Below are 20,260 nucleotides of genomic sequence, written 5' to 3'. Positions count from 1 at the left end.
CTCTCGTGGGGGAGGTGAACTTTTTGGCGTCACGTCGTTGGACAGACGACCTCAGCTGGTTTGGAGGAGGTACTACAGCATGGACATTTCAAAACAGAGTAGAATTTATGTTTTTACACAATTACTTTAAAAAAGTATCAGGGTTGGGGTCAGTTGATCCATTTCAATTTAGGAGTGCTATTTATTTACAATGAGTAATTTTAACCATTGAATTGGAATTGCATGATTCCCTCAAGAATGTACTGTACTTCTTGTGGGGCTGCAGGCTGGAGAGGGAGAGAGAGGGAAGGTTAGAGAGGAAGAGGGAAGGGGAGAGAGGGAGAGGGAAAGGGAGATGGGACACAGACAATCTCAAATGTCCAGTCAGCTGTAATTTGGGGTGTAGACGTTCTCAATTTGGACAGGAGTCCAGCCGTTTCCTGACTCTGGGTGTCTCCCTGCTCAGAATTCAAGGAAAACCGTACAAAGGGATATGTTTATAGTTCAGTAGGTCTGGGGTGCATTGTTTGGGATACAATGCCTGGTCTGGCTGGAGCCAGCCGACCAGCCAACCCCTCAGATCAAACGACAGGCCAGGGACCAGAGTGGGCTGCCCACTGTTGGCCACAGGCCAGTCTACAGAGACATGTCTGGGCACGTGCACTGTAATCACTGTCTCATTTGGTCTACAGACACACAGACTGGGTCTGGGTCATTGAGTGGGGATGATGATGTGAGGAGAGGTATTGAGTGTTTCCTCAACAAAAACTGCCTCTAATACAAGTTAGTCATACAGTGTGAGATTTCTGAAAAACCTATGGATGAAGGTCATTGCTGTAACTTTGTGTATTTCAAAGATGGATGTCAACCTTCTCTAACATTCCCATCTCAGTTACATGGTTTAATACATCCAAAGCATTACACAAAAATAGAGCACCAGGTTTGTTGTTGAGTCCTACCAACAGAAACATGTGTCACATGCTCCCTCTAGTTCTAATGCTTTGTATACCGTGCTTAACTTTACATATCACATGTTTGAACTTTTACACGTTCATTTGAGTGACCATGACACTGACAATACGTCTTACTACAAAAACATGACATGATTAAACTGTAAATTACAAAGAAATATACAACTACACATTCCTTCTACTGTGTACAAACTTTCAAGATCCATATAGTGTCCTCAGTATCGTTCACTGTATTCAGGTTAGTTATATTTTCCCAGCTAGTTATTCTGAGCCTTCTGAGGGACATTACAGTAAATCTAATCTAGTATGTCTGAATTATTATGGACTGCCTAGGGCAGAAAGGGGGAGGAAGGTTTTAAAGAGGGAAATTGTGTGAGATAAGCATTATTTTGTATTATTGTTTCAGTGGGAGATTGGATCTATGTGTCAACCTCTCTGATACTAGTGTTACAATGCCAACATGTCCAAGGCTCGAGTCCAGAATCAGACTCATTGACTTCAGGAAAATGTTAGAGACTTGAGAAGAGAGGGATACCGGAGTGCTTTTACAGATTCCTTTTGAATGTGTGTATTCAGAGTTCAGAGTAACCTGTAAAACACGTTTTATATATAGAATGAAATAGAATAGAATATTGGTATTTTATAGTAAATTAGCAGAATGTAGTAACTTTTATTTACTGTGGTCAAATTCTCTGACTGGATTTACACAGTTTGTATTTGACCCTGCTCAAAATTCAGCTTAGAGCAAAGGTCTGTGTAGAGGTAGTTTTACTTATCACCATTCTTCGGCAAATGCGTAAGGCTGAAACACCATGGTGTAACTCACAGCATTAGAAACAAGTACTAGATCAAGACCCATTGTATAATGCAGAGACTGATGATTGACTGTATTAATTTAGATGTAGCCATTTCAACCTCCCCATACCTCTTCTACACAACAAAGAGTGGAGGGATTCACTTGACCTACCAAAGGACATGTGCTTAGACAACCACTGTGATGCCAGTTATTCAATGAAGAATTGAGTTTTCCACCACGTTCACTAGTCTTGTGACATTGTGCTTTGTTGCAGTGTAACATAACACTATCTAAGAACTGTGAGGAATACTTTAATTTGTCCTCAAATGTAACTATTATATTTTTGTTTGAGGTGTAGTGATTTGTAAAGGCAAATAGGATGGATACTAATTACACAAATAGGTTTCCCTTTTATAGGAACAATAACAATAACATACATTGCTTATTGCTTATTTTAAGTTCCACTATGATTTATTACCACAATCCATAGAGTCCTCTGATAAAAGAACATGGAGCTTTCATTGTGTGTCAAATATGTGGTGTTTGCTCATGCAACAGTAATTGTGTTCAAATCATCTGGCTGTTGGTCATACTAAATAACTCTGTGTGTATAATGTAGGCTTCAGTGGGGTGATATTTTGATGTAATCTGGCCCTGTTTGCAAATGAGAATTCCAGTTGCACAATGCACGCCACTGGAGTGTTTTCACTCACTGTGGGCGGTACACACTACGACAGCAAGTGTGCTCAGTGTCCCAGGCTATTATGATCACAACAATGAAATTAAACATTATGTTTTTCTGGAAGCCACTTTAGATGCTATGTGTGATTATGATTAGACTCAATGCATACCCTAATCTACAGTCTTGGAGAACAGACACAAAGCTCGGAACAGATTCTTTTGTGTTGTGGTCCATAGGATAAACTTTCACTTTCAAGGCTTGACAATTGGCCAAGAAACTTGTGTTTGAGCAAAACAAACAGAACCATTGTGTATTTTTCCCTTACCAATACACATAGCTCATCTGACATTATGAGTTCACACTCCTCTAACCACCGTCTGTCTATCTAAGATAAACAGGCCACATGTGTGGGTTTGGACTTTGCACATAAGCTATGTACCGGTGACTATTCATAGGAGCTAAGTGCATATCCTAAGCTTACTCCATCCATCATTATATAATAAGGAATTTAAATCATATTTGGTCCTTTGCAGGCTAAATGCAAAGTGATCAGGGCCAATTGAGGATCATATGGGACCAATAATATTCGTATCATAATTGTTCTTAGCTATAAAAAAAAAATGATGTACATTATTACAGTTTGAATTGCAATTTAATGTTTGAATTGTAATGCATAAACAGGCACAGTTATCCATATATTTCATTGCCCCCCCCCATGCCTCCAAAGAAACATCTACTGTGGACATCTACTGTGTAGATGAAAATGGACATTGTCCACAAAACAAGACAGCTGATATGGATTCCTGTAAGACAGTTGTATGAAAATAAGAAAGGGTACAGTAGCCTGTTTTTATATTTTCTAAATATAATATTAAAAAACAGTTCCCAGAGTATACAATTTCATGAAGTGCTATTTTGATTCTCACATGCATTTAGGCTATCAACTGATAAACACCACTTGTGAAACCCGGTATGTGTGGTATGCTGGTGGTGTGTCTAAGCCTTAGGAGCCATGACTAACGTCTAAAGGTGATCATAGCCCATACCACAATGTAAACGCATTCAATCTCTGTAGCAGAGAGCAGCATAGGTTTGTGGCTGCAGGAGACACACGTTTTAGGATAGTCTGGCTGGCTGTTCAGACAGACCCCTGAGGACTACACTAACGAATTACTCTAGTAATCCATTGTCTGTAAAAAAAAAATGTTTTAAAAACATCACAACAAAATGTGATAATACCTACTTAACCAAGTTGTCATTGATACAATAGTCTACGGGGAATAAAAATAAACCTGTCAAAATAAATCAATATGCAGCCACCCATTCACCCTGTCTGAAATTAAATTAATTGAGTTTTTCCAATTTGGAATAGACCTCCTTCTCCACCAATAGGCAAGAAGGGTGGCGTGTAAATTCATCTGTGGGAAATATACCCCTTTGCGTCTTCAGAGGGAAGCAAAACTTCACAAACTCTCCGCAGACAAGGCAACGTGAACGTCGAGGAAGTCAAGAGGCAACGTGAACGTCGTGGAAATCAAGAGGCTGAGGTTGTTTAAAAAATCAAAAACACATGCAACCTAATTTCACGCTGTTGAACTTGAAACATGTGTTTCCAGAATACAAGAGAGGAGTACCAGTGACAATTTGTGGACAACATTTTACAGTTATCGCGGTGCCATGGGAAAAAGCATGAAGACGTAACCAAGGTAACAATACTATCTGATTGAGACGTTACATTCTCAGAACCGTAGTAGTATTTTCTGGCAATAGTTGAATATAATATAATATAATATAATGTTAAAGAGGCAATCTGCATTTCGAACAATAACAATCCACCTACCCCGCCACTGTTTTGGTAAATAGCTGAGGAATGGACTGAATAAATTAAATTCATAGACAGAACTATGGATGAAATGGTCTGACCATATAAAAAATGACGTTTGAGGCTATACAGTGTTTGTTTACAGTTTAATTGTTTACAAAAAAATGTGGTCGACAAGCTTATATTTTGGGTTATGATAGGAGACATTATGCATTTATGAGTTATTTTCAATAATCGATGGGTAGAGATCGTATATTTAAAAGTTTTTTTGAATTTTTTAAAATAAATAATATGAAATTGATTAAACATAATTCTCAGCATATCAATAGCATAGGTATAATTGTAAATAATATGATCACAACAATATCACACATGAGGAAAAGACAGTAATGCTTAGAATTAAAATACAAGCCAGACAACCTATCAGTCGCATTTGCTTTGACAGCTCGAAAACCCCGCCTATCTGACGTCATCCCCTTTCTTTCCAAAGATATTTATAAGCAAACCAAGATAAACCACGGCCTATCGTTTCCAATAGGAACAAATTAGTCATAGTGGGCAGAACAAGCAAGGAGGTGGGCAGAGCCAAGTACGAGCTAGCGAGATCCTATTTGCCTGTTCTATCCTACATCTGCATATTTCCGTTAGGGAACGCCTATTGTGTGAAATGCGTGAATGGAATAACTCAACTCGCATTTGTGCTCCTTATAAACAACGCGATGTTTAACATTTTTGACAAAGTCTACACAACTTAGTCCACTCTGTTCAAAACAGATTTTAGTTTAGTGAAAATAAATATGTATTGGGATCAAATGTTAATCGGTTAGAAACTTTGCAGAATTTCGGCCAAAATCCATTTCCTTCCATCTTCTCCCACTGCTCGCCACTGGGCTTCCTCTCACTACCAAATTTGGTAGTGAGTGGAAACGCCAAGCGAATGCTTCACATTTATACATCCGGTGAAATATCTGTCTCATTGTTCTATCTGTGTTTCTTCCTCTCTGTAGACTTCGGCAGTTTTGCTCGCTGCGTAGCTACGAAAGGGTTCGATTTAGCTTCAAATCTCGATCTGCACCTCCGCTTTGATGGCATTTTTTCTTTCCTATAGTGCCCCCGCCACTCTTTGAAAATTCCACCTAAAAGGAAAAAACGATCCACCCCAAATATTGGGTTTTATTCTCACGTAAGTACCTACTAGCTAGCTAGCTTGGTAAGTGGTTAACGTTAACTGTTTAAGGAGGGAAAGTAGCTAGAGTTAGCCGCAGCTAGCTACGTTAGCTAGTTAGGCAATGAACGAACTAGCTAACGACTGACTGTCATTATTGTCGTCATTCATCAAAGTTATTTAGCTAGCTATTTTAGTTTATTATATATTATCATAGCTAGCTAGCCAACTGTGCTAAGATAATTAACGTTAGTTACGATTATTTAAACGTTATCAGTGTTTCTAGCACTCGGAGTCTTATTTACAGCCATTTATCACACGTTAGCTAATATTCGCCTGCTGAGTTGGCATGTAATGTAAGTTAGCTGGCTAGCTAGCTATGGACGGTTTGTTTTGAAATTTCAGTGTTGTTATTTTGGAAACACAACAGTGGTACAATCAATAGCTATTTAGTTGAGGTTAGAACTTAGTTAACAACATTTAACATATTCGACAACATAAGGTACAACGTGGCATTCATTCAAAATTGAGAAATAATGATTTGAGATGACAACCATAACAACCTAAAGAGAATTTCACACCCGTTATAGCTGTGAAAACCATCAGTCCCTAACGATCAATTAACCTATGTCTTGCTTTCCCATTCAATATTTAATTTGATCTCATCTAATCCTCAGAGCCAGCTTTGCCTCTCTTTCCTCTTGACTCAACTGTATCTTGTCTTCTGTGCAGGTGTACAATTACTACCCAGACGGCTTAGGGGCGGCTCTCCGCCGAGAGCCGTTCGACTTCAACGCAGAGCCACCTTGGGATCCTAGCTGATAGTGGGGGAGCTCCATCTCCCAACTCGTCCATGTGAGTAGACATCAGGTCGCATAGGAGGAGTAATGTTCTCGGTTCAGTTTAGCCTCTTAGATCATAATAAATATAAAATACAATGGACAGGTTGTCCATGTCCTTGTGGTGACTGTTGTAATAACAATAGCATAGTGTTGGGCTACTTTTATCTGATGCTCTCTGTCCCTGTTTTTACTGGTGACTGGTTAGATCCAGTAACAGAGAGGAGGGGCCACTCAGCTATGAGTCATAGTTGTAACACAATGTTTCCTGTCTTCACCTTTAACCTAAATATGATGATTTCTTTGTGTATGTCATGTTGTAAGTATACTGTTAGATTTGTGATATGCTTTTATTTCCTCCCAGATCTTTGCCCCAGTGAAGTTAGTGGTCTGTAGAGTTAAACATTTTTCAAAGTTGCACAAATGTTTTTTTCCATCAACCAAAAAGAGACCATAATTTGTGACCTTTGATCTTTTGTCTTAATTGTAGTGGGTTGTTTTCAGTGTATTCACAGACTGCTGAGATGTTGTTTTAGTCATGCCACGGCTGGCCTGTTTCTTAGAGCTGTTCCAGCTTGCTATCATGAAGCTGTCTCTGTGTTTTTGAATTGCCAGTACGAGGCTCCCAGCCACAGAACAGAGACAGGGAGACACACAGCACCCTTATGATCACAATAGTCCAACCTGGCTGTGCGACACTGCACCCCTCTGATTACAGACAGTGTTCTGGTCCAGTCCAGCCGTCAGACATTGCAGTCTGAGGCCAACCAACCAGACATTGTGTCACCGCACACACACAGTGCACATCTGGGCCAGACCCAGGCCCACAATGCTCTACTGACTGACGTATTATGTAACATTATTGAATGCAGAGATCTGACATCCCATGCCGCTGGTATTGTACCCAGATAATGCCATCAAAAGAAACCTTTATGGGTCACTGCCAGTGGGATTAATCCTAATTGTCGGGAGTAATTGATGGTAAGGTAAACAAACTCCATGCCCCAGAGATCTTGTTTTCACAGTGGCTGTCCAGACACCCAGAGCTTCCCATACACAGCCCCATAACGTGATTTCCACCAAGACCTCTGATTGGCTGACCTCACAAATATCTTGGTTCACAGCCGGAAAACATCCTAAAGGCTTAACTGGTCAAACTAAGTGTAACATTTAGAGAAAAGTAGACCAACTGCTTTGGCCTTTTTCTGTCAAATAATTACCTATTTCTTTCCCCCCCATTTTTGTAATGATTGGATGGATCTAATTTTCCCCATCCACTTCAATAGTTAGGGCTATATTTCACGCTGTCTCTCTTCCTGTGTTTTCCAGTTTGCTGCATACTATCTAAGGGCTCAGAGAGCGACCACTTCACCCAGGGGCTCAGAGAGCGACCACTTCACCCAGGGGCTCAGAGAGCGACCACTTCACCCAGGGGCTCAGAGAGCGACCACTTCACCCAGGGGCTCAGAGAGCGACCACTTCACCCAGGGGCTCAGAGAGCGACCACTTCACCCAGGGGCTCAGAGAGAGACCACTTCACCAAGGCATAATTCTTTATGACTGGCAGATTAGCAGACAACAGTTGAGATGAAGGGACTAGCTGATGAACCAAACTACTCCATCGCCCTGCTGGAGGGAGCCACGGCCCTCAGCGACATGGTTGAGAATCACATTTATGAGCAAACACTGGTAAGTACTGTAAAGAGACATTCTCTGTACATTAATATACTTGCTACTTTATAGCGTATCGAAGTTGTGCCCATGGAAATGAGATTAGTTGATTGCCTAATCCAGAAATAGATTGATAAATTCTAGCAATCAGCACATAAATAAATTGATTGAGGATGTGACAAATACAATGCTGCTTTGTAAAACTGTGTGCCAGTCTCCTCTCACTTGGTTGAAGTGACAGGTTAATGAGTCATTGCGCCCGGTGACCACGCTCTATATGCTTTCAATTCACATCAGTGAAAAAATGAGGTTGTGGATTTCTCTTATATAATTGTATGGTGTTGGTTGATAGACAGTAAGAATAATCAGTCATTGTGTACTTGACAGATACAGGTGAATGACATAATAGCATGCCAGACAGCCAGTAAACCTGTCATGTCATGTTTTTCCTCCCTCAGGCTGAGAAGAATGCGTTCTTCGTGGCAGACTTGGGGGTCCTTATGAGGCAACATGTTCGCTGGCGAACCCACATGCCCCAGATGCGTCCCTTCTACGCTGTCCAAGCCAACAGCAGCCTGGCTGTCATTGAGATCCTAGCTGCTCTCGGCACTGGCTTCATCTGCACCAACAAGGTGCCTGCAGCGCTCTCTCCCGCTACTACTGTCATAACACTGCAATAGCATAACAGGCAACCTGTCCAGATCAAATTGCATTTTAGTGTAGATTAATTTACAGGTCCTTTTCCACAGCTTTAGGATGTGTTTTTCAGTTAAATGCATTTTATAGATTCATGGCTTACATCAGTTGCAGCTTCTCACAGCGCTGTTTAGGATTTGTTGGGCCAATTACTGCTTTATAACTGCTTCATAATTCGACTGGCCTCTACTCACAGAAAATAGGAAGGAGCGCCATCTAGTGGAGAAATGTCTCGCCACAGATCATGGCTCCTTCACTACTTAGAGCTGTAATATCAACATTGATGTTTTTGTGTCTTTTCAGTATGAGTTGGAGCTTGTGCAGGGCTATGGCGTTCCCTCTGAAGACATTATCTACAGCGGTGTGTGTAAGCAGATCTCCCAGATCAAGTACGCAGCTAAGAACGGCATCGACTTCCTGGTGTGTGACAACGAGGCCGAGCTACGCAAGATCGCTCGCTGCCATCCCCGTGCCAAGTAGGTGTCCATGTAACTGTTATTAAACCGTTGTTTTAAAAGTCTATATTTCATACTCTCTACAATAAAACTACAATGGCTATAGATATGAAATCCCTAAAAATGATAATCTCCCTCGTCTCTGCTCAGACTGCTGCTGGAGGTGTCCACAGAGGCTTCCGGTGAGGAGATGGGCATGGCGTTTGGCTCCAAGCTGAAGGACTGCAGGCACCTGCTGGAGAGCGCCAAGGAACTGGGCCTGCAGGTGGTGGGGGTCAGGTAAGTCCTTCTGCAACGCCACCCTTCCTCTCTAGTCAGAGTTCATTATTATATTCTAGGTTTTTCTCTTTTGTCTTTTAATTATGTGCTAATAAATTAAACTGTATGTGTGCAGCAGAATGGTGTGCCTGTGTCCAATACTATTTTCACCCTGAGGAGAAAATAGTTTACTGTATCATTGGGGATTGGACAATTCAGCAGTATTTTTTTTGTTTGCCTGAATAATATAGTCACTTGCTCGAAAATGTGAAAATAGTTGTTTACACCCAAATTGCTGTAACTTGTCGGTCACTTAACAATAGGGAGGAAGTAGAAAAATCAGTTTTATGGACCTGCTACATTGGACGTATAACTTCCGCAGAGTGTGAGACACTCCTATTCATTTCAACAAAACCCTGGGTGTAAGCGTGCCGGCTCCCCAAGAGGTTTGCGCTGCTTGAGCTGAACTCTATTTCTATTCTATTTTCAAGATTTCAACATGCAGCTCGCAGCCGAGATCAATAGGACATAGTAGCTAGTGCGCTGCGCTCTGACCACACGTTAAGCTTCCAGTTAAGCAGGCTACTGACATTTTATTTTTTGAAATTTTATCGCCTGCCTAATGAAGCTGCCCGGCTGCCATAAATTGACCGTCTTTCACTTAAACAATGGAGATGAACCAGACAGATCAGTTTTAGGTTAGGCCTACTGGATTTTTTTTTGCAGTTTTGTTCTTTCACTTCATTATTCCATTTTGTTATTACTTTGGGTGACCTCAGAGCAGGCTCGACTTGCCCGTCTGCTCAGTTTCCGTTCCTCAGTCAATCACCTGATTATATGGTATTCCCATGACGTCATCATTATCCCCATGATGCAGGTTCCACATTCCCAGCTCCTGTGACGACCCTCAGGCCTACAGCCATGCAGTGTCTGACGCTCGCTGTGTCTTTGACATGGGGGTGAGTTAGCTGGTGCTTATGTTATGGGACATTGAATGTGCATAATATGTGAAGGAGACAGCCTGAAATATGAACCACCCTCCTATTATATTTTTGTTTTGAAGTTTACAAGTATTTTTCTTTAATGTTGTTTTCAGGAGGATATTGGCTTCAGTATGACAATCCTGGATATTGGATGTGGATTCAACGGCTCAGAGACTCAGCTGAAACAGGTCATTATTGTATGATATGAGCTCGATACATTGGACTGATTTAGATGGATTACTTCAGCTGAATTAATATGTGACTCAGTCAGTCAATGGTCACAAACAACTTCACCTTTTTTCTGACGTCAGGCCTTTACTAGTAATGTATTTTTCAAAGGAAAGCCTTCACACAGCTTACCTTTTGAATTTGAACAAACACACTCTATAGAATGCCTGTTAGGCTGAAGGTGCTGACTGTTTTTTTCCCCCTGGTAACAGATTAACAGTGCAGTCAGGCCGTTGTTGGACCTGTACTTCCCTGCATCGTCTGGCGTCTCCATCATGGCAGAGCCTGGCAGTTACTACGTGTCCTCCTCTTTCACCCTGGCTGTCAACATCATCGCTAAGGAAGTAGGCGCCCGGGATCTTTATGGCAATCACGGTCAGGGGCAGTACCTTCTCAATACCTAGCATATGAAGTCAAATGCACTTCCATGGTGTGGTGGGCTGGTCAAAATCAGTGCTATAGTAAACGTGGTTCAGCAGACCTAGATGCTCCAGCAGACCAGCACACACCTTTTCTACTATTGTGTCTCATGACTCTTGACTGCCATACCTCTTTACAGATGAACCATCTCCCAACGATGAGCCAGAGTTCCTGTACTACATGAATGATGGGGTGTATGGCTCGTTCACTAGCAAGCTAGCAGACAATGTGATTCCAGCCCCGGCTCTGCCCAAGGTGAGTTTTGGCTTCAGGGCTTAGTAAACTAAATCTAAATAAACAAAATTACTAATGAAATGGCAATTATTCAGCATTTTCATGATTTTTTCATCACTAAGAAAAGTTCAGTTCAATTCAATTTCCTGTCTCAAGCACCCTGGAGTGAATATTAGGCTACACCCCAAATGGAAACCCTATTCCCTATTTACTCATAACCATGGCCCATAAGTCTCTCTAAATGACTCTCTCTGTGTCCCTGGATGTCCCAGAGCGGTGTGTCTGAGGAACCAGTGTTTGCCAGCAGTCTGTGGGGTCCGTCGGGTGATGAGCTGGACCAGGTGGTGGATCAGTGTCTGCTGCCAGAGCTCAGTGTGGGAGACTGGCTGATCTTCAACAACGCTGGTGCCTATAGCCTGGGCCCTCCGTCTACTTTCACAGATTCACCCAGACCCCCTGTCTACTACACCATCTCTACTGGAGACTGGTAAGAGACAGACGAATGTCAGGGTCAGGCTGTCACTGTTTGAAATGGGGAGCTGTTGAGGATTTGATTTGATTTATTGTTTGAGGTGAGTTTCCCTCATTTAATGTATGTAAAGTGCTTTCACCATCTGGAAAAGTGTTATTAAATTACATCAGTTTGTTTATTTGGGACCTACTGAGTTTTATGTTAACAGTTGTGTGCTTCCATTGACTTAGTTTGTTCTATATTTTTTTAGTAGTCATTGAAGTGAAGATTAGTTATTTTCAACAAGTTTTGTTTTTTGTTGTTGACAGGCTTGAGATGCAGGATGCTGGTATCACCCAGGACATCAGCATGAAGAACTTCTCTCTGGTCCCCTACTTCCTCCACTCCAGCCAATCAGACGAAGCCCTGTCGGTCCCAGCTTAGGCTAGCTGAACCAATCCCATGTCTCTGCTGTGCTGACCTCACCTGGTCAACATTCCAATGGGAGGAAAAGACTGAATGGTGCTTGCTGGCTAAAAGCTTTTTATTATTCATTTCATAAGGAATTGAGCTTTTTTTGGGGGGGGGAACAAGCCCTATACAGTATGTTGTTGGCTCTCTCAAGGAATAGCACAGATGTTCCTTCCTTTTCCACATGCAATAAAATGGATGAGTCTGTAGGGGTGGAACTCCCACCTGTGTGGGTATCCTATGTGGTTACAGTTTACATACAGTAAATGGAATTTAAAAGTTATACATGAAACATGTATTATATTGCCTATGTCTCCTTTTGCCAGTCTTGTAAATTCAATTGTTTACCTACTCAAAGTGGAGCAGTTGCTTATTTTAACAAAACCTGATGTTTTAAAGCCATTTTTGGATGCTTCGCTAAAACATATTTATGTTTATTTATGGTTTTGTTTGTGTTTGTTTTTTGTGCTATGAATATCTGATCCCCTGGCATTTATGATCAGTCAGTATTTAAAAGGGGGCATACAGTAGCCAATGATGCATCCCAAATGGCACTCTATTCCCTATTTACTGCACTACTTTTGAACAGGGCCCATAGTGCACTACTTTTGACCAGATCCCTATCTAGGGAATAGTGTCATTTGGGATGCATAAAACAGTACAGTTCCTCAGATAAAGGGGAACTCTATTTGACTCAAGCAATATGACTACAGAATATCATTCACCAAACATCTCGTTGATAGGGAGCTTGTGCTCACACTCTAAATATAGACCGTCTTGAGACAATTATCATAATGCAACATTGATGTTTCATTTTTTTTTTTTTTAATCCCTCTTACAAGTCTCTGTGGAAAGAATTGTCTGTGAATTGGTCTCCAGTTTTGCCTAAAGTAAATTAATATAAAAGCTCTGAATCATAATGTGTATATGTTGTTCTTGCTAGTAAAACATACATTTTCACCCACCGCTTATTAACCGCAATGTTATACTGGTAACATGAGCCACTATACCCAAACATACACAGGGGACAGTTTATTAGGTATACCTAATACTGGGTCGGACCCCCTTTGCCTCTAGAACAGCCCGAATTCTTTGGGGCATGGAAACATTGATCAATTGATATCAAAATAAAATGCTTTTGGTCACATATGCATATTTAGCAGATGTTATTGCGGGTTTAGTGAAATGCTTGTGTTCCTAGCTCCAACAGTGTGGTAGTATCTAACAATATACACATCTAAAAGTAAAATAATGGCATGAAGAAATATATAAATATTAGATTGAGCTATGTCGGAGTGGCATTGACTAAAATACAGTACAATAGAATACAGTATATACATATGAGATGAGTAAAGCAGTATGTAAACATTCAAGTGACTAGTGTTCCATTATTGAAGTGGCCAGTGATTCTATGTATATAGGGCAGCAGCCTCTAAGGTGCAGGGTTGCATAACCGGGTGGAAGCTGGTTAGTGATGGCTATTTAACAGTCTGATGACCTTGAGATAGCTGTTTTTCAGGCTCTTGGTCCCAGCTTACAGTGCCTTGCGAAAGTATTCGGCCCCCTTGAACTTTGCGACCTTTTGCCACATTTCAGGCTTCAAACATAAATATATAAAACTGTATTTTTTTGTGAAGAATCATCAACAAGTGGGACACAATCATGAAGTGGAACGACATTTATTGGATATTTCAAACTTTTTTAACAAATCAAAAACTGAAAAATTGGGCGTGCAAAATTATTCAGCCCCCTTAAGTTAATACTTTGTAGCGCCACCTTTTGCTGCGATTACAGCTGTAAGTCGCTTGGGGTATGTCTCTATCAGTTTTGCACATCGAGACTGACATTTTTTCCCATTCCTCCTTGCAAAACAGCTCGAGCTCAGTGAGGTTGGATGGAGAGCATTTGTGAACAGCAGTTTTCAGTTCTTTCCACAGATTCTCGATTGGATTCAGGTCTGGACTTTGACTTGGCCATTCTAACACCTGGATATGTTTATTTTTGAACCATTCCATTGTAGATTTTGCTTTATGTTTTGGATCATTGTCTTGTTGGAAGACAAATCTTCGTCCCAGTCTCAGGTCTTTTGCAGACTCCATCAGGTTTTCTTCCAGAATGGTCCTGTATTTGGCTCCATCCATCTTCCCATCAATTTTAACCATCTTCCCTGTCCCTGCTGAAGAAAAGCAGGCCCAAACCATGATGCTGCCACCACCATGTTTGACAGTGGGGATGGTGTGTTCAGGGTGATGAGCTGTGTTGCTTTTACGCCAAACATAACGTTTTGCATTGTTGCCAAAAAGTTCCATTTTGGTTTCATCTGACCAGAGCACCTTCTTCCACATGTTTGGCGTGTCTCCCAGGTGGCTTGTGGCAAACTTTAAACGACACTTTTTATGGATATCTTTAAGAAATGGCTTTCTTCTTACCACTCTTCCATAAAGGCCAGATTTGTGCAATATACGACTGATTGTTGTCCTATGGACAGAGTCTCCCACCTCAGCTGTAGATCTCTGCAGTTCATCCAGAGTGATCATGGGCCTCTTGGCTGCATCTCTGATCAGTCTTCTCCTTGTATGAGCTGAAAGTTTAGAGGGACGGCCAGGTCTTGGTAGATTTGCAGTGCTCTGATACTCCTTCCATTTCAATATTATCGCTTGCACAGTGCTCCTTGGGATGTTTAAAGCTTGGGAAATCTTTTTGTATCCAAATCCGGCTTTAAACTTCTTCACAACAGTATCTCGGACCTGCCTGGTGTGTTCCTTGTTCTTCATGATGCTCTCTGCCCTTTTTAACGTACCTCTGAGACTATCACAGTGCAGGTGCATTTATACGGAGACTTGATTACACACAGGTGGATTGTATTTATCATCATTAGTCATTTAGGTCAACATTGGATCATTCAGAGATCCTCACTGAACTTCTGGAGAGAGTTTGCTGCACTGAAAGTAAAGGGGCTGAATAATTTTGCACGCCCAATTTTTCAGTTTTTGATTTGTTAAAAAAGTTTGAAATATCCAATAAATGTTGTTCCACTTCATGATTGTGTCCCACTTGTTGTTGATTCTTCACAAAAAATACAGTTTTATATCTTTATGTTTGAAGCCTGAAATGTGGCAAAAGGTCGCAAAGTTCAAGGGGGCCGAATACTTTCGCAAGGCACTGTATATGCACCTGTACTGACTTCGCCTTCATGATGATGGCGGGGTGAACAGGCAGTGGCTCGGGTGGTTGTTGTCATTGATGATCTTTCTGGCCTTCCTGTGACATCAGGTGCTCTAGGTGTCCTGGAGGGCAGGTAGTTTGCCTCCGGTGAGGTGTTGGGCAGACCGTTGCGGGCGTAGCAGTTGCCGTACCAGGCGGCGATACAGCCTGACTTGATGCTCTCAATTGTGCATCTGTAAAAGTTTGTGAGGGTTTTAGTTGCCAAGCCAAATTTATTCAACCTCCTGAGGTTGAAGAGGCGCTGTTGCGCCTTCTTCACCACATTGTTTGTGTGGGTGGACCATTTCAGGTCGTCAAAAAAGTGATGAGTACACCAAGGAACTTGGAGCTTTCCACCTTCTCCACTGCGGTCCCATCGATGTGGATAGGGGCGTGCTCCCTCGGCTGTTTCCTGAAGTCCACGATCAGCTCCTTGGTTTTGTTGATGTTGAGTGAGAGGTTATTTTCCTGGCACCACTCTCCCAGGGCCCTCACCTCCCTGTAGGCTGTCTTGTCATTGTTGGTAATCAGCCCTACTAATGTTGTGTCGTCTGCAAACTTGATTGAGTTGGAGGCATATGTGGCCACGCAGTCATTGGTGAACAAGGAGTACAGGAGGGGGCTCAGCACACACCCTTGTGGGGCCCCAGTGTTGAGGATCAGCAAAGTGGAGGTGTTGTTTTGAAGTCCAGGAACCAGTTGCACGGGGCGGGGTTCAGACCCAGGGCCCAAACTTAATGATGAGCTTGGAGGGTACTATGGTGTTGAATGCTGAGCTGTAGTCAATGAACAGCATTCTTACATAGGTATTCCTCTTGTCCAGACGGGATAGGGCAGTGCGATGGCGATTGCATCGTCTGTGGACCTATTGGGGCGGTAAGCAAATTGAAGTGGGTCTTGGTGTAAGGTAGAGGTGATATGATCCTTAACTAGCCTCTCAAAGCACTTCATGGAACAATGGTGGACATCTTGAAGCAAGTGGGGATAGCGGATAGGGAGAGATTGAATATGTCTAAACACCAGTCAGCTGGTCTGCACATGCTCTGAGGACGTGGCTAGGGATGCCGTCTCGCATCAAAGTGGGCTAAGAAGGTGTTTAGCTTGTCCGGAAGCAAGGTCAAGAGACCTAACGTGTGCCAGGAAAACATTCCCCACTCCATTCTGCCACCAGCCTGTACCATTAACACCTGGCAGGATAGAGCCATACTCGTGCTGCTTACTCGAAATCCTGACTCTGCCATAAGCATGACGCAACAGGAACCGGGATTTGTCAGACCAGGCAAAGTTTTTCCACTCCTCAATCGTCCAGTGTTGGTGATCGTATGCCCACTGGAGCCGCTTCTTCTTGTTTTTAGCTGATAGGAGTGGAACCCGGTGTGGTCGTCTACTGCAATAGCCCATTCTTGACAAGGACCGACGAGTTGTGCGTTCTGAGATGCCGTCCTGCACACCACTGTTGTATGCCGCTATTTGCCTGTTTGCCTTTTAGCTTGCACGATTCTTGCCATTGTCCTTCGACCTCTTATCAACAAGCAAGTTTTCGCCCATAGGACTGCCACTGACGGGATGTTTTTTGTTTGTCGCACCATTCTCGGTAAACCCTATACACTGTCGTGCGTGAAAAGCCTAGGAGGCCAGCTGTTTCTGAGATACTGGCACCGACGATCATAACACGTTAGGTTGTTTAGGTCACTCATTTTGCCCATTCTAACGTTCAATTGAACAGTAACTGGATGCCTGTCTGTTACGAATCCCATTTTGGCCCGACAGTCTAGGGGGGGATGGTAGTGAGACCCGTAACATAACTCATGTAAATTATAATTGTGACAAAGTACGTGTGAACGAAATAACCACGACAACCGAAATAATACCGTCAAACTCAGGGTTTATTTATAAACACACGGTAATGGGGGGGAGCAGGAAAAGGGGCTGAGCTGGACCCAAGGAAATAAACAAATATGCAAAAACACCCCTAAGCTAGACTAGCCTATTTCAACAACAGCTAAGTAACTAACCAAAAATACAGTGGGTGGTCCACCCAGTTCTAACTAGTGTTTTTAACAAAGTTCACCTACGGGTAGTGTATGCCCATGGGCGACTTGTCTTGGTTTCCCCCTTTTCCCACCAGCAACAAACAAACACCATAACCAAAACAATACTCACAGGTGATGACAAAGTGCTATGGAGGTGCTCAAACAAAAGAGAGGTTAATTAATACACAGAGAGCGCGTGCAAAACAGAGGTCTACAAACATGGCATTACAAAGAGATTGAGCTTGAAATCTATATAGAGCAGAGATCTACCAACATGGCATTACAAAGATTGAGCTACTGAAATCTATCAAGAGCAGAGATCTACCAACATGGCATTACAAAAAGATTGAGCTCTCCTGAAATCTACAAAGAGCAGAGATCTACCAACATGGCATTACAAAAAGATTGAGCTCTAGAGCAAACAAATGATGGGGGTTTTAAACCATGGGGAAGGAACTATGATAGGGTAGGAAACAGGAGGAGGTGTGTCTTCTGATTGATGGGTTGATTGTTGACTGATTGGGGAGTGATGATTTTCACCTGTGAGGGGAGAAGGAGAGAAAAGAAACACACACAGGATACACACAGACACAGGATACCTGTATCCGTAACACTGTCTGCCTGCTTTATATAGCAGGCCACATGAATCAGTCTCTGTAGGAGCAAACCATAATCGAAAAATGTGTTGATGTACCTAATAAATTGGCCACAGTGTATATTCCACTAGAACAGGGTGTGTTGTCTATTTTCGACTGAGGATAACAATGTTGAGTAACTGGTTTTATGTTCACTCTACACAGAAAGTGAATGCCTCTCAATGGAAGGAGACTCCGGTGACCTCTAACCTACTATTCAGTCACAACACCACCTTGAAGTGACACAGATAGGTGCCCAGAAAGAGAAGTATACTACAAAGCAGGATCAATGTGCTTTGGGCAGCTAACTTTAATAAACAACCAAAAATAACAGTTGATTTTCTGGTTCATTAAGAAAGCTAAACATGTATACACTATATATACAAAAGTATGTGGACACCCCTTGAAATTAGTGGATTCAGCTATTTCAGCCACACCTGTTTCTGACAGGTGTATAAAATCGAGCACACAGTTATGCAATCTCCATAGACAAACATTGGCAGTAGAATGGCCTTACTGAAGAGCTCAGTGCCTTTCAATGTGGCACAGTCATAGGATGCCATCTTTCCAACAAGTCAGTTTGTGAAATTTCTGCACTGCTAAAGCTGCCCTGGTCAACTGTAAGTGCTGTTATTGTGAAGTGAAAACGTCTAGGAGCAACAACGGTTCAGTAGTGAAGTGGTAGGCCACACAAGCTCACAGAACAGGACAGCCGGGTGCTGAAGCGAGTAGCGAGTAAAATAATAATCTGTCCTCGGTTGCAACACTCCCTATCGAGATCCAAAAAACATCAGCACAAGAACTGTTTGTCGGGAGCTTCATGAAATGGGTTTCCATGGCCGAGCAGCCTCACCCAAGCCTAAGATCACCATGCGCAATGCCACGCGTCGGCTGGAGTGGTGTAAAGCTCGCTGCCATTGAACTCAAGCAGTAGAAACACGTTCTCTGTAGTGATGAATCACTCTACACCATCTGGCAGTATAACGGACAAATCTAGGTTTGGCGGGTACAGAGAACACTACCTGCCCCATTGCATAGTGTCGACTGTAAAGTTTTGTGGAGGAGGAATAATGGTCTGGGGCTGTTTTTCATGGTTCGGGCTAAATCTTAGCGCTACAGCATGCAATGACATTTTTAACGATTCTGTGCTTCCAACATTGTGGCAACAGTTTGGGGAAGGCCCTTTCCTGTTTCAGAATGGCAATGCACAAAGTGAGGTCCATACAGAAATGGTTTGTCGAGATCATTGTGGAAGTACTTGACTGGCCTGCACAGAGCCCTGACTTCAACCTCATCGAACACTTTTGGGATGAATTGGAACGCTGACTGTGAGCCAGGCCTAATCGCCCAACATCAATGCCCGACCTCACTAATGCATGTGGCTGAATGAAATCAAGTCCCCGCAGCAATGTTCCAACATCTAGTGCATTGGTATTCAACTCTTACTCTGTGAGGTCCGCAGCCTGCTGGTTTTCTGTTTTACCTAATAATTAATTGCACACACCTGGTGTCTCAGATCTAAATAAGTTCCTGATTAGAGGGGAACAATGAAAAGAAACCAGTGGAAGTGGCTGCGAGGTCGAGAGTTGAGTTTTAGGGATCTATTGGAAAGCCTTCCCAGAAGAGTGGAGGCTCTTCTTTCACACCAAGAAAGTCACGAAGAGGGCACAACAACTCATTTTCCCCCTCAGGAGACTGAAAAGATTTGGCATGGGTCCCCAGATCCTCAAAAAGTTCTACAGCTGCACCATCGAGAGCATCCTGACCGGTTGCATCATCACCTGGTATGGCAACTGTTCTGCATCTGACTGTAAGGCGCTACATTGTGTACAGCCCAGTACATCACTGGGGCCAAGCTTTCTGCTATCCAGGACCTATATACTAGGCGGTGTCAGAGGAAGAGACAAAAAATTGTCAAAGACTCCAATCACCCAAGTCATAAACTGTTCTCTCTGCTACCGCACGGCAAGATGTACCCGGAGCGCCAAGTCTAGGTCCAAAAGGCTCCTTAACAGCTTCTACCCCCAAGCCATAAGACTGCTGAACAATTCATAAATTCCCCTCCCCCTTGTTACGTTTTATTTTTTACTTTAGTTTATTTAGTAAATATTTTCTTAACTATTTCTTGAACTGCATTGTTGGTTAAGGGCTTATAAGTGAGCATTTCATGGTAATGTAAACATAGATACACTATATATACACTGTTGTATTTGGCACATGTGACAAATACAATTTGATTTGAATTCAACACAAATACAACAAACTAG

The 20,260-nt window shown here is 42.4% G+C and overlaps 1 protein-coding gene across 2 annotated transcripts; it reads left to right on the top strand.

Moving 5' to 3' along the window:
• Positions 1-3,868: 3,868 nt before the first annotated feature.
• LOC139391154 (antizyme inhibitor 1-like) lies at positions 3,869-13,041 on the top strand. 2 transcript variants are annotated; one of them, XM_071138726.1, is made up of 12 exons: positions 3,869-4,134; positions 6,148-6,270; positions 7,584-7,943; positions 8,384-8,557; positions 8,925-9,097; positions 9,227-9,355; positions 10,212-10,293; positions 10,431-10,505; positions 10,758-10,920; positions 11,105-11,220; positions 11,472-11,686; positions 11,980-13,041. In XM_071138726.1, the coding sequence occupies exons 3-12, from the start codon at positions 7,842-7,844 to the stop codon at positions 12,092-12,094; spliced, it is 1,344 nt and encodes a 447-aa protein (XP_070994827.1). In that variant the 5' UTR covers positions 3,869-4,134; positions 6,148-6,270; positions 7,584-7,841; the 3' UTR covers positions 12,095-13,041. The 2 variants fall into 2 exon arrangements, with proteins under 2 accessions (XP_070994827.1, XP_070994819.1); XM_071138718.1 differs by lacking the exon at positions 3,869-4,134 and adding an exon at positions 5,152-5,433.
• Positions 13,042-20,260: the final 7,219 nt, after the last annotated feature.

Source organism: Oncorhynchus clarkii, chromosome 3, assembly GCF_045791955.1.
Source record: "Oncorhynchus clarkii lewisi isolate Uvic-CL-2024 chromosome 3, UVic_Ocla_1.0, whole genome shotgun sequence".
NCBI lineage: Eukaryota > Metazoa > Chordata > Actinopteri > Salmoniformes > Salmonidae > Oncorhynchus > Oncorhynchus clarkii.
This window is presented reverse-complemented; position numbering and strand designations above follow the sequence as displayed.

What these genes read in the sequence shown, in the direction of transcription:
- LOC139391154 (XM_071138726.1), top strand. Translation starts at nt 7,842, where the DNA reads ATGAAGGGACTAGCTGATGAACCAAACTACTCCATCGCCCTGCTGGAG. An exon ending in ACATTTATGAGCAAACACTG is followed by an intron (nt 7,944 to 8,383) that starts GTAAGTACTGTA and finishes TTCCTCCCTCAG; the next exon opens with GCTGAGAAGAATGCGTTCTT. An exon ending in CAGAGACTCAGCTGAAACAG is followed by an intron (nt 10,506 to 10,757) that starts GTCATTATTGTA and finishes CCCTGGTAACAG; the next exon opens with ATTAACAGTGCAGTCAGGCC.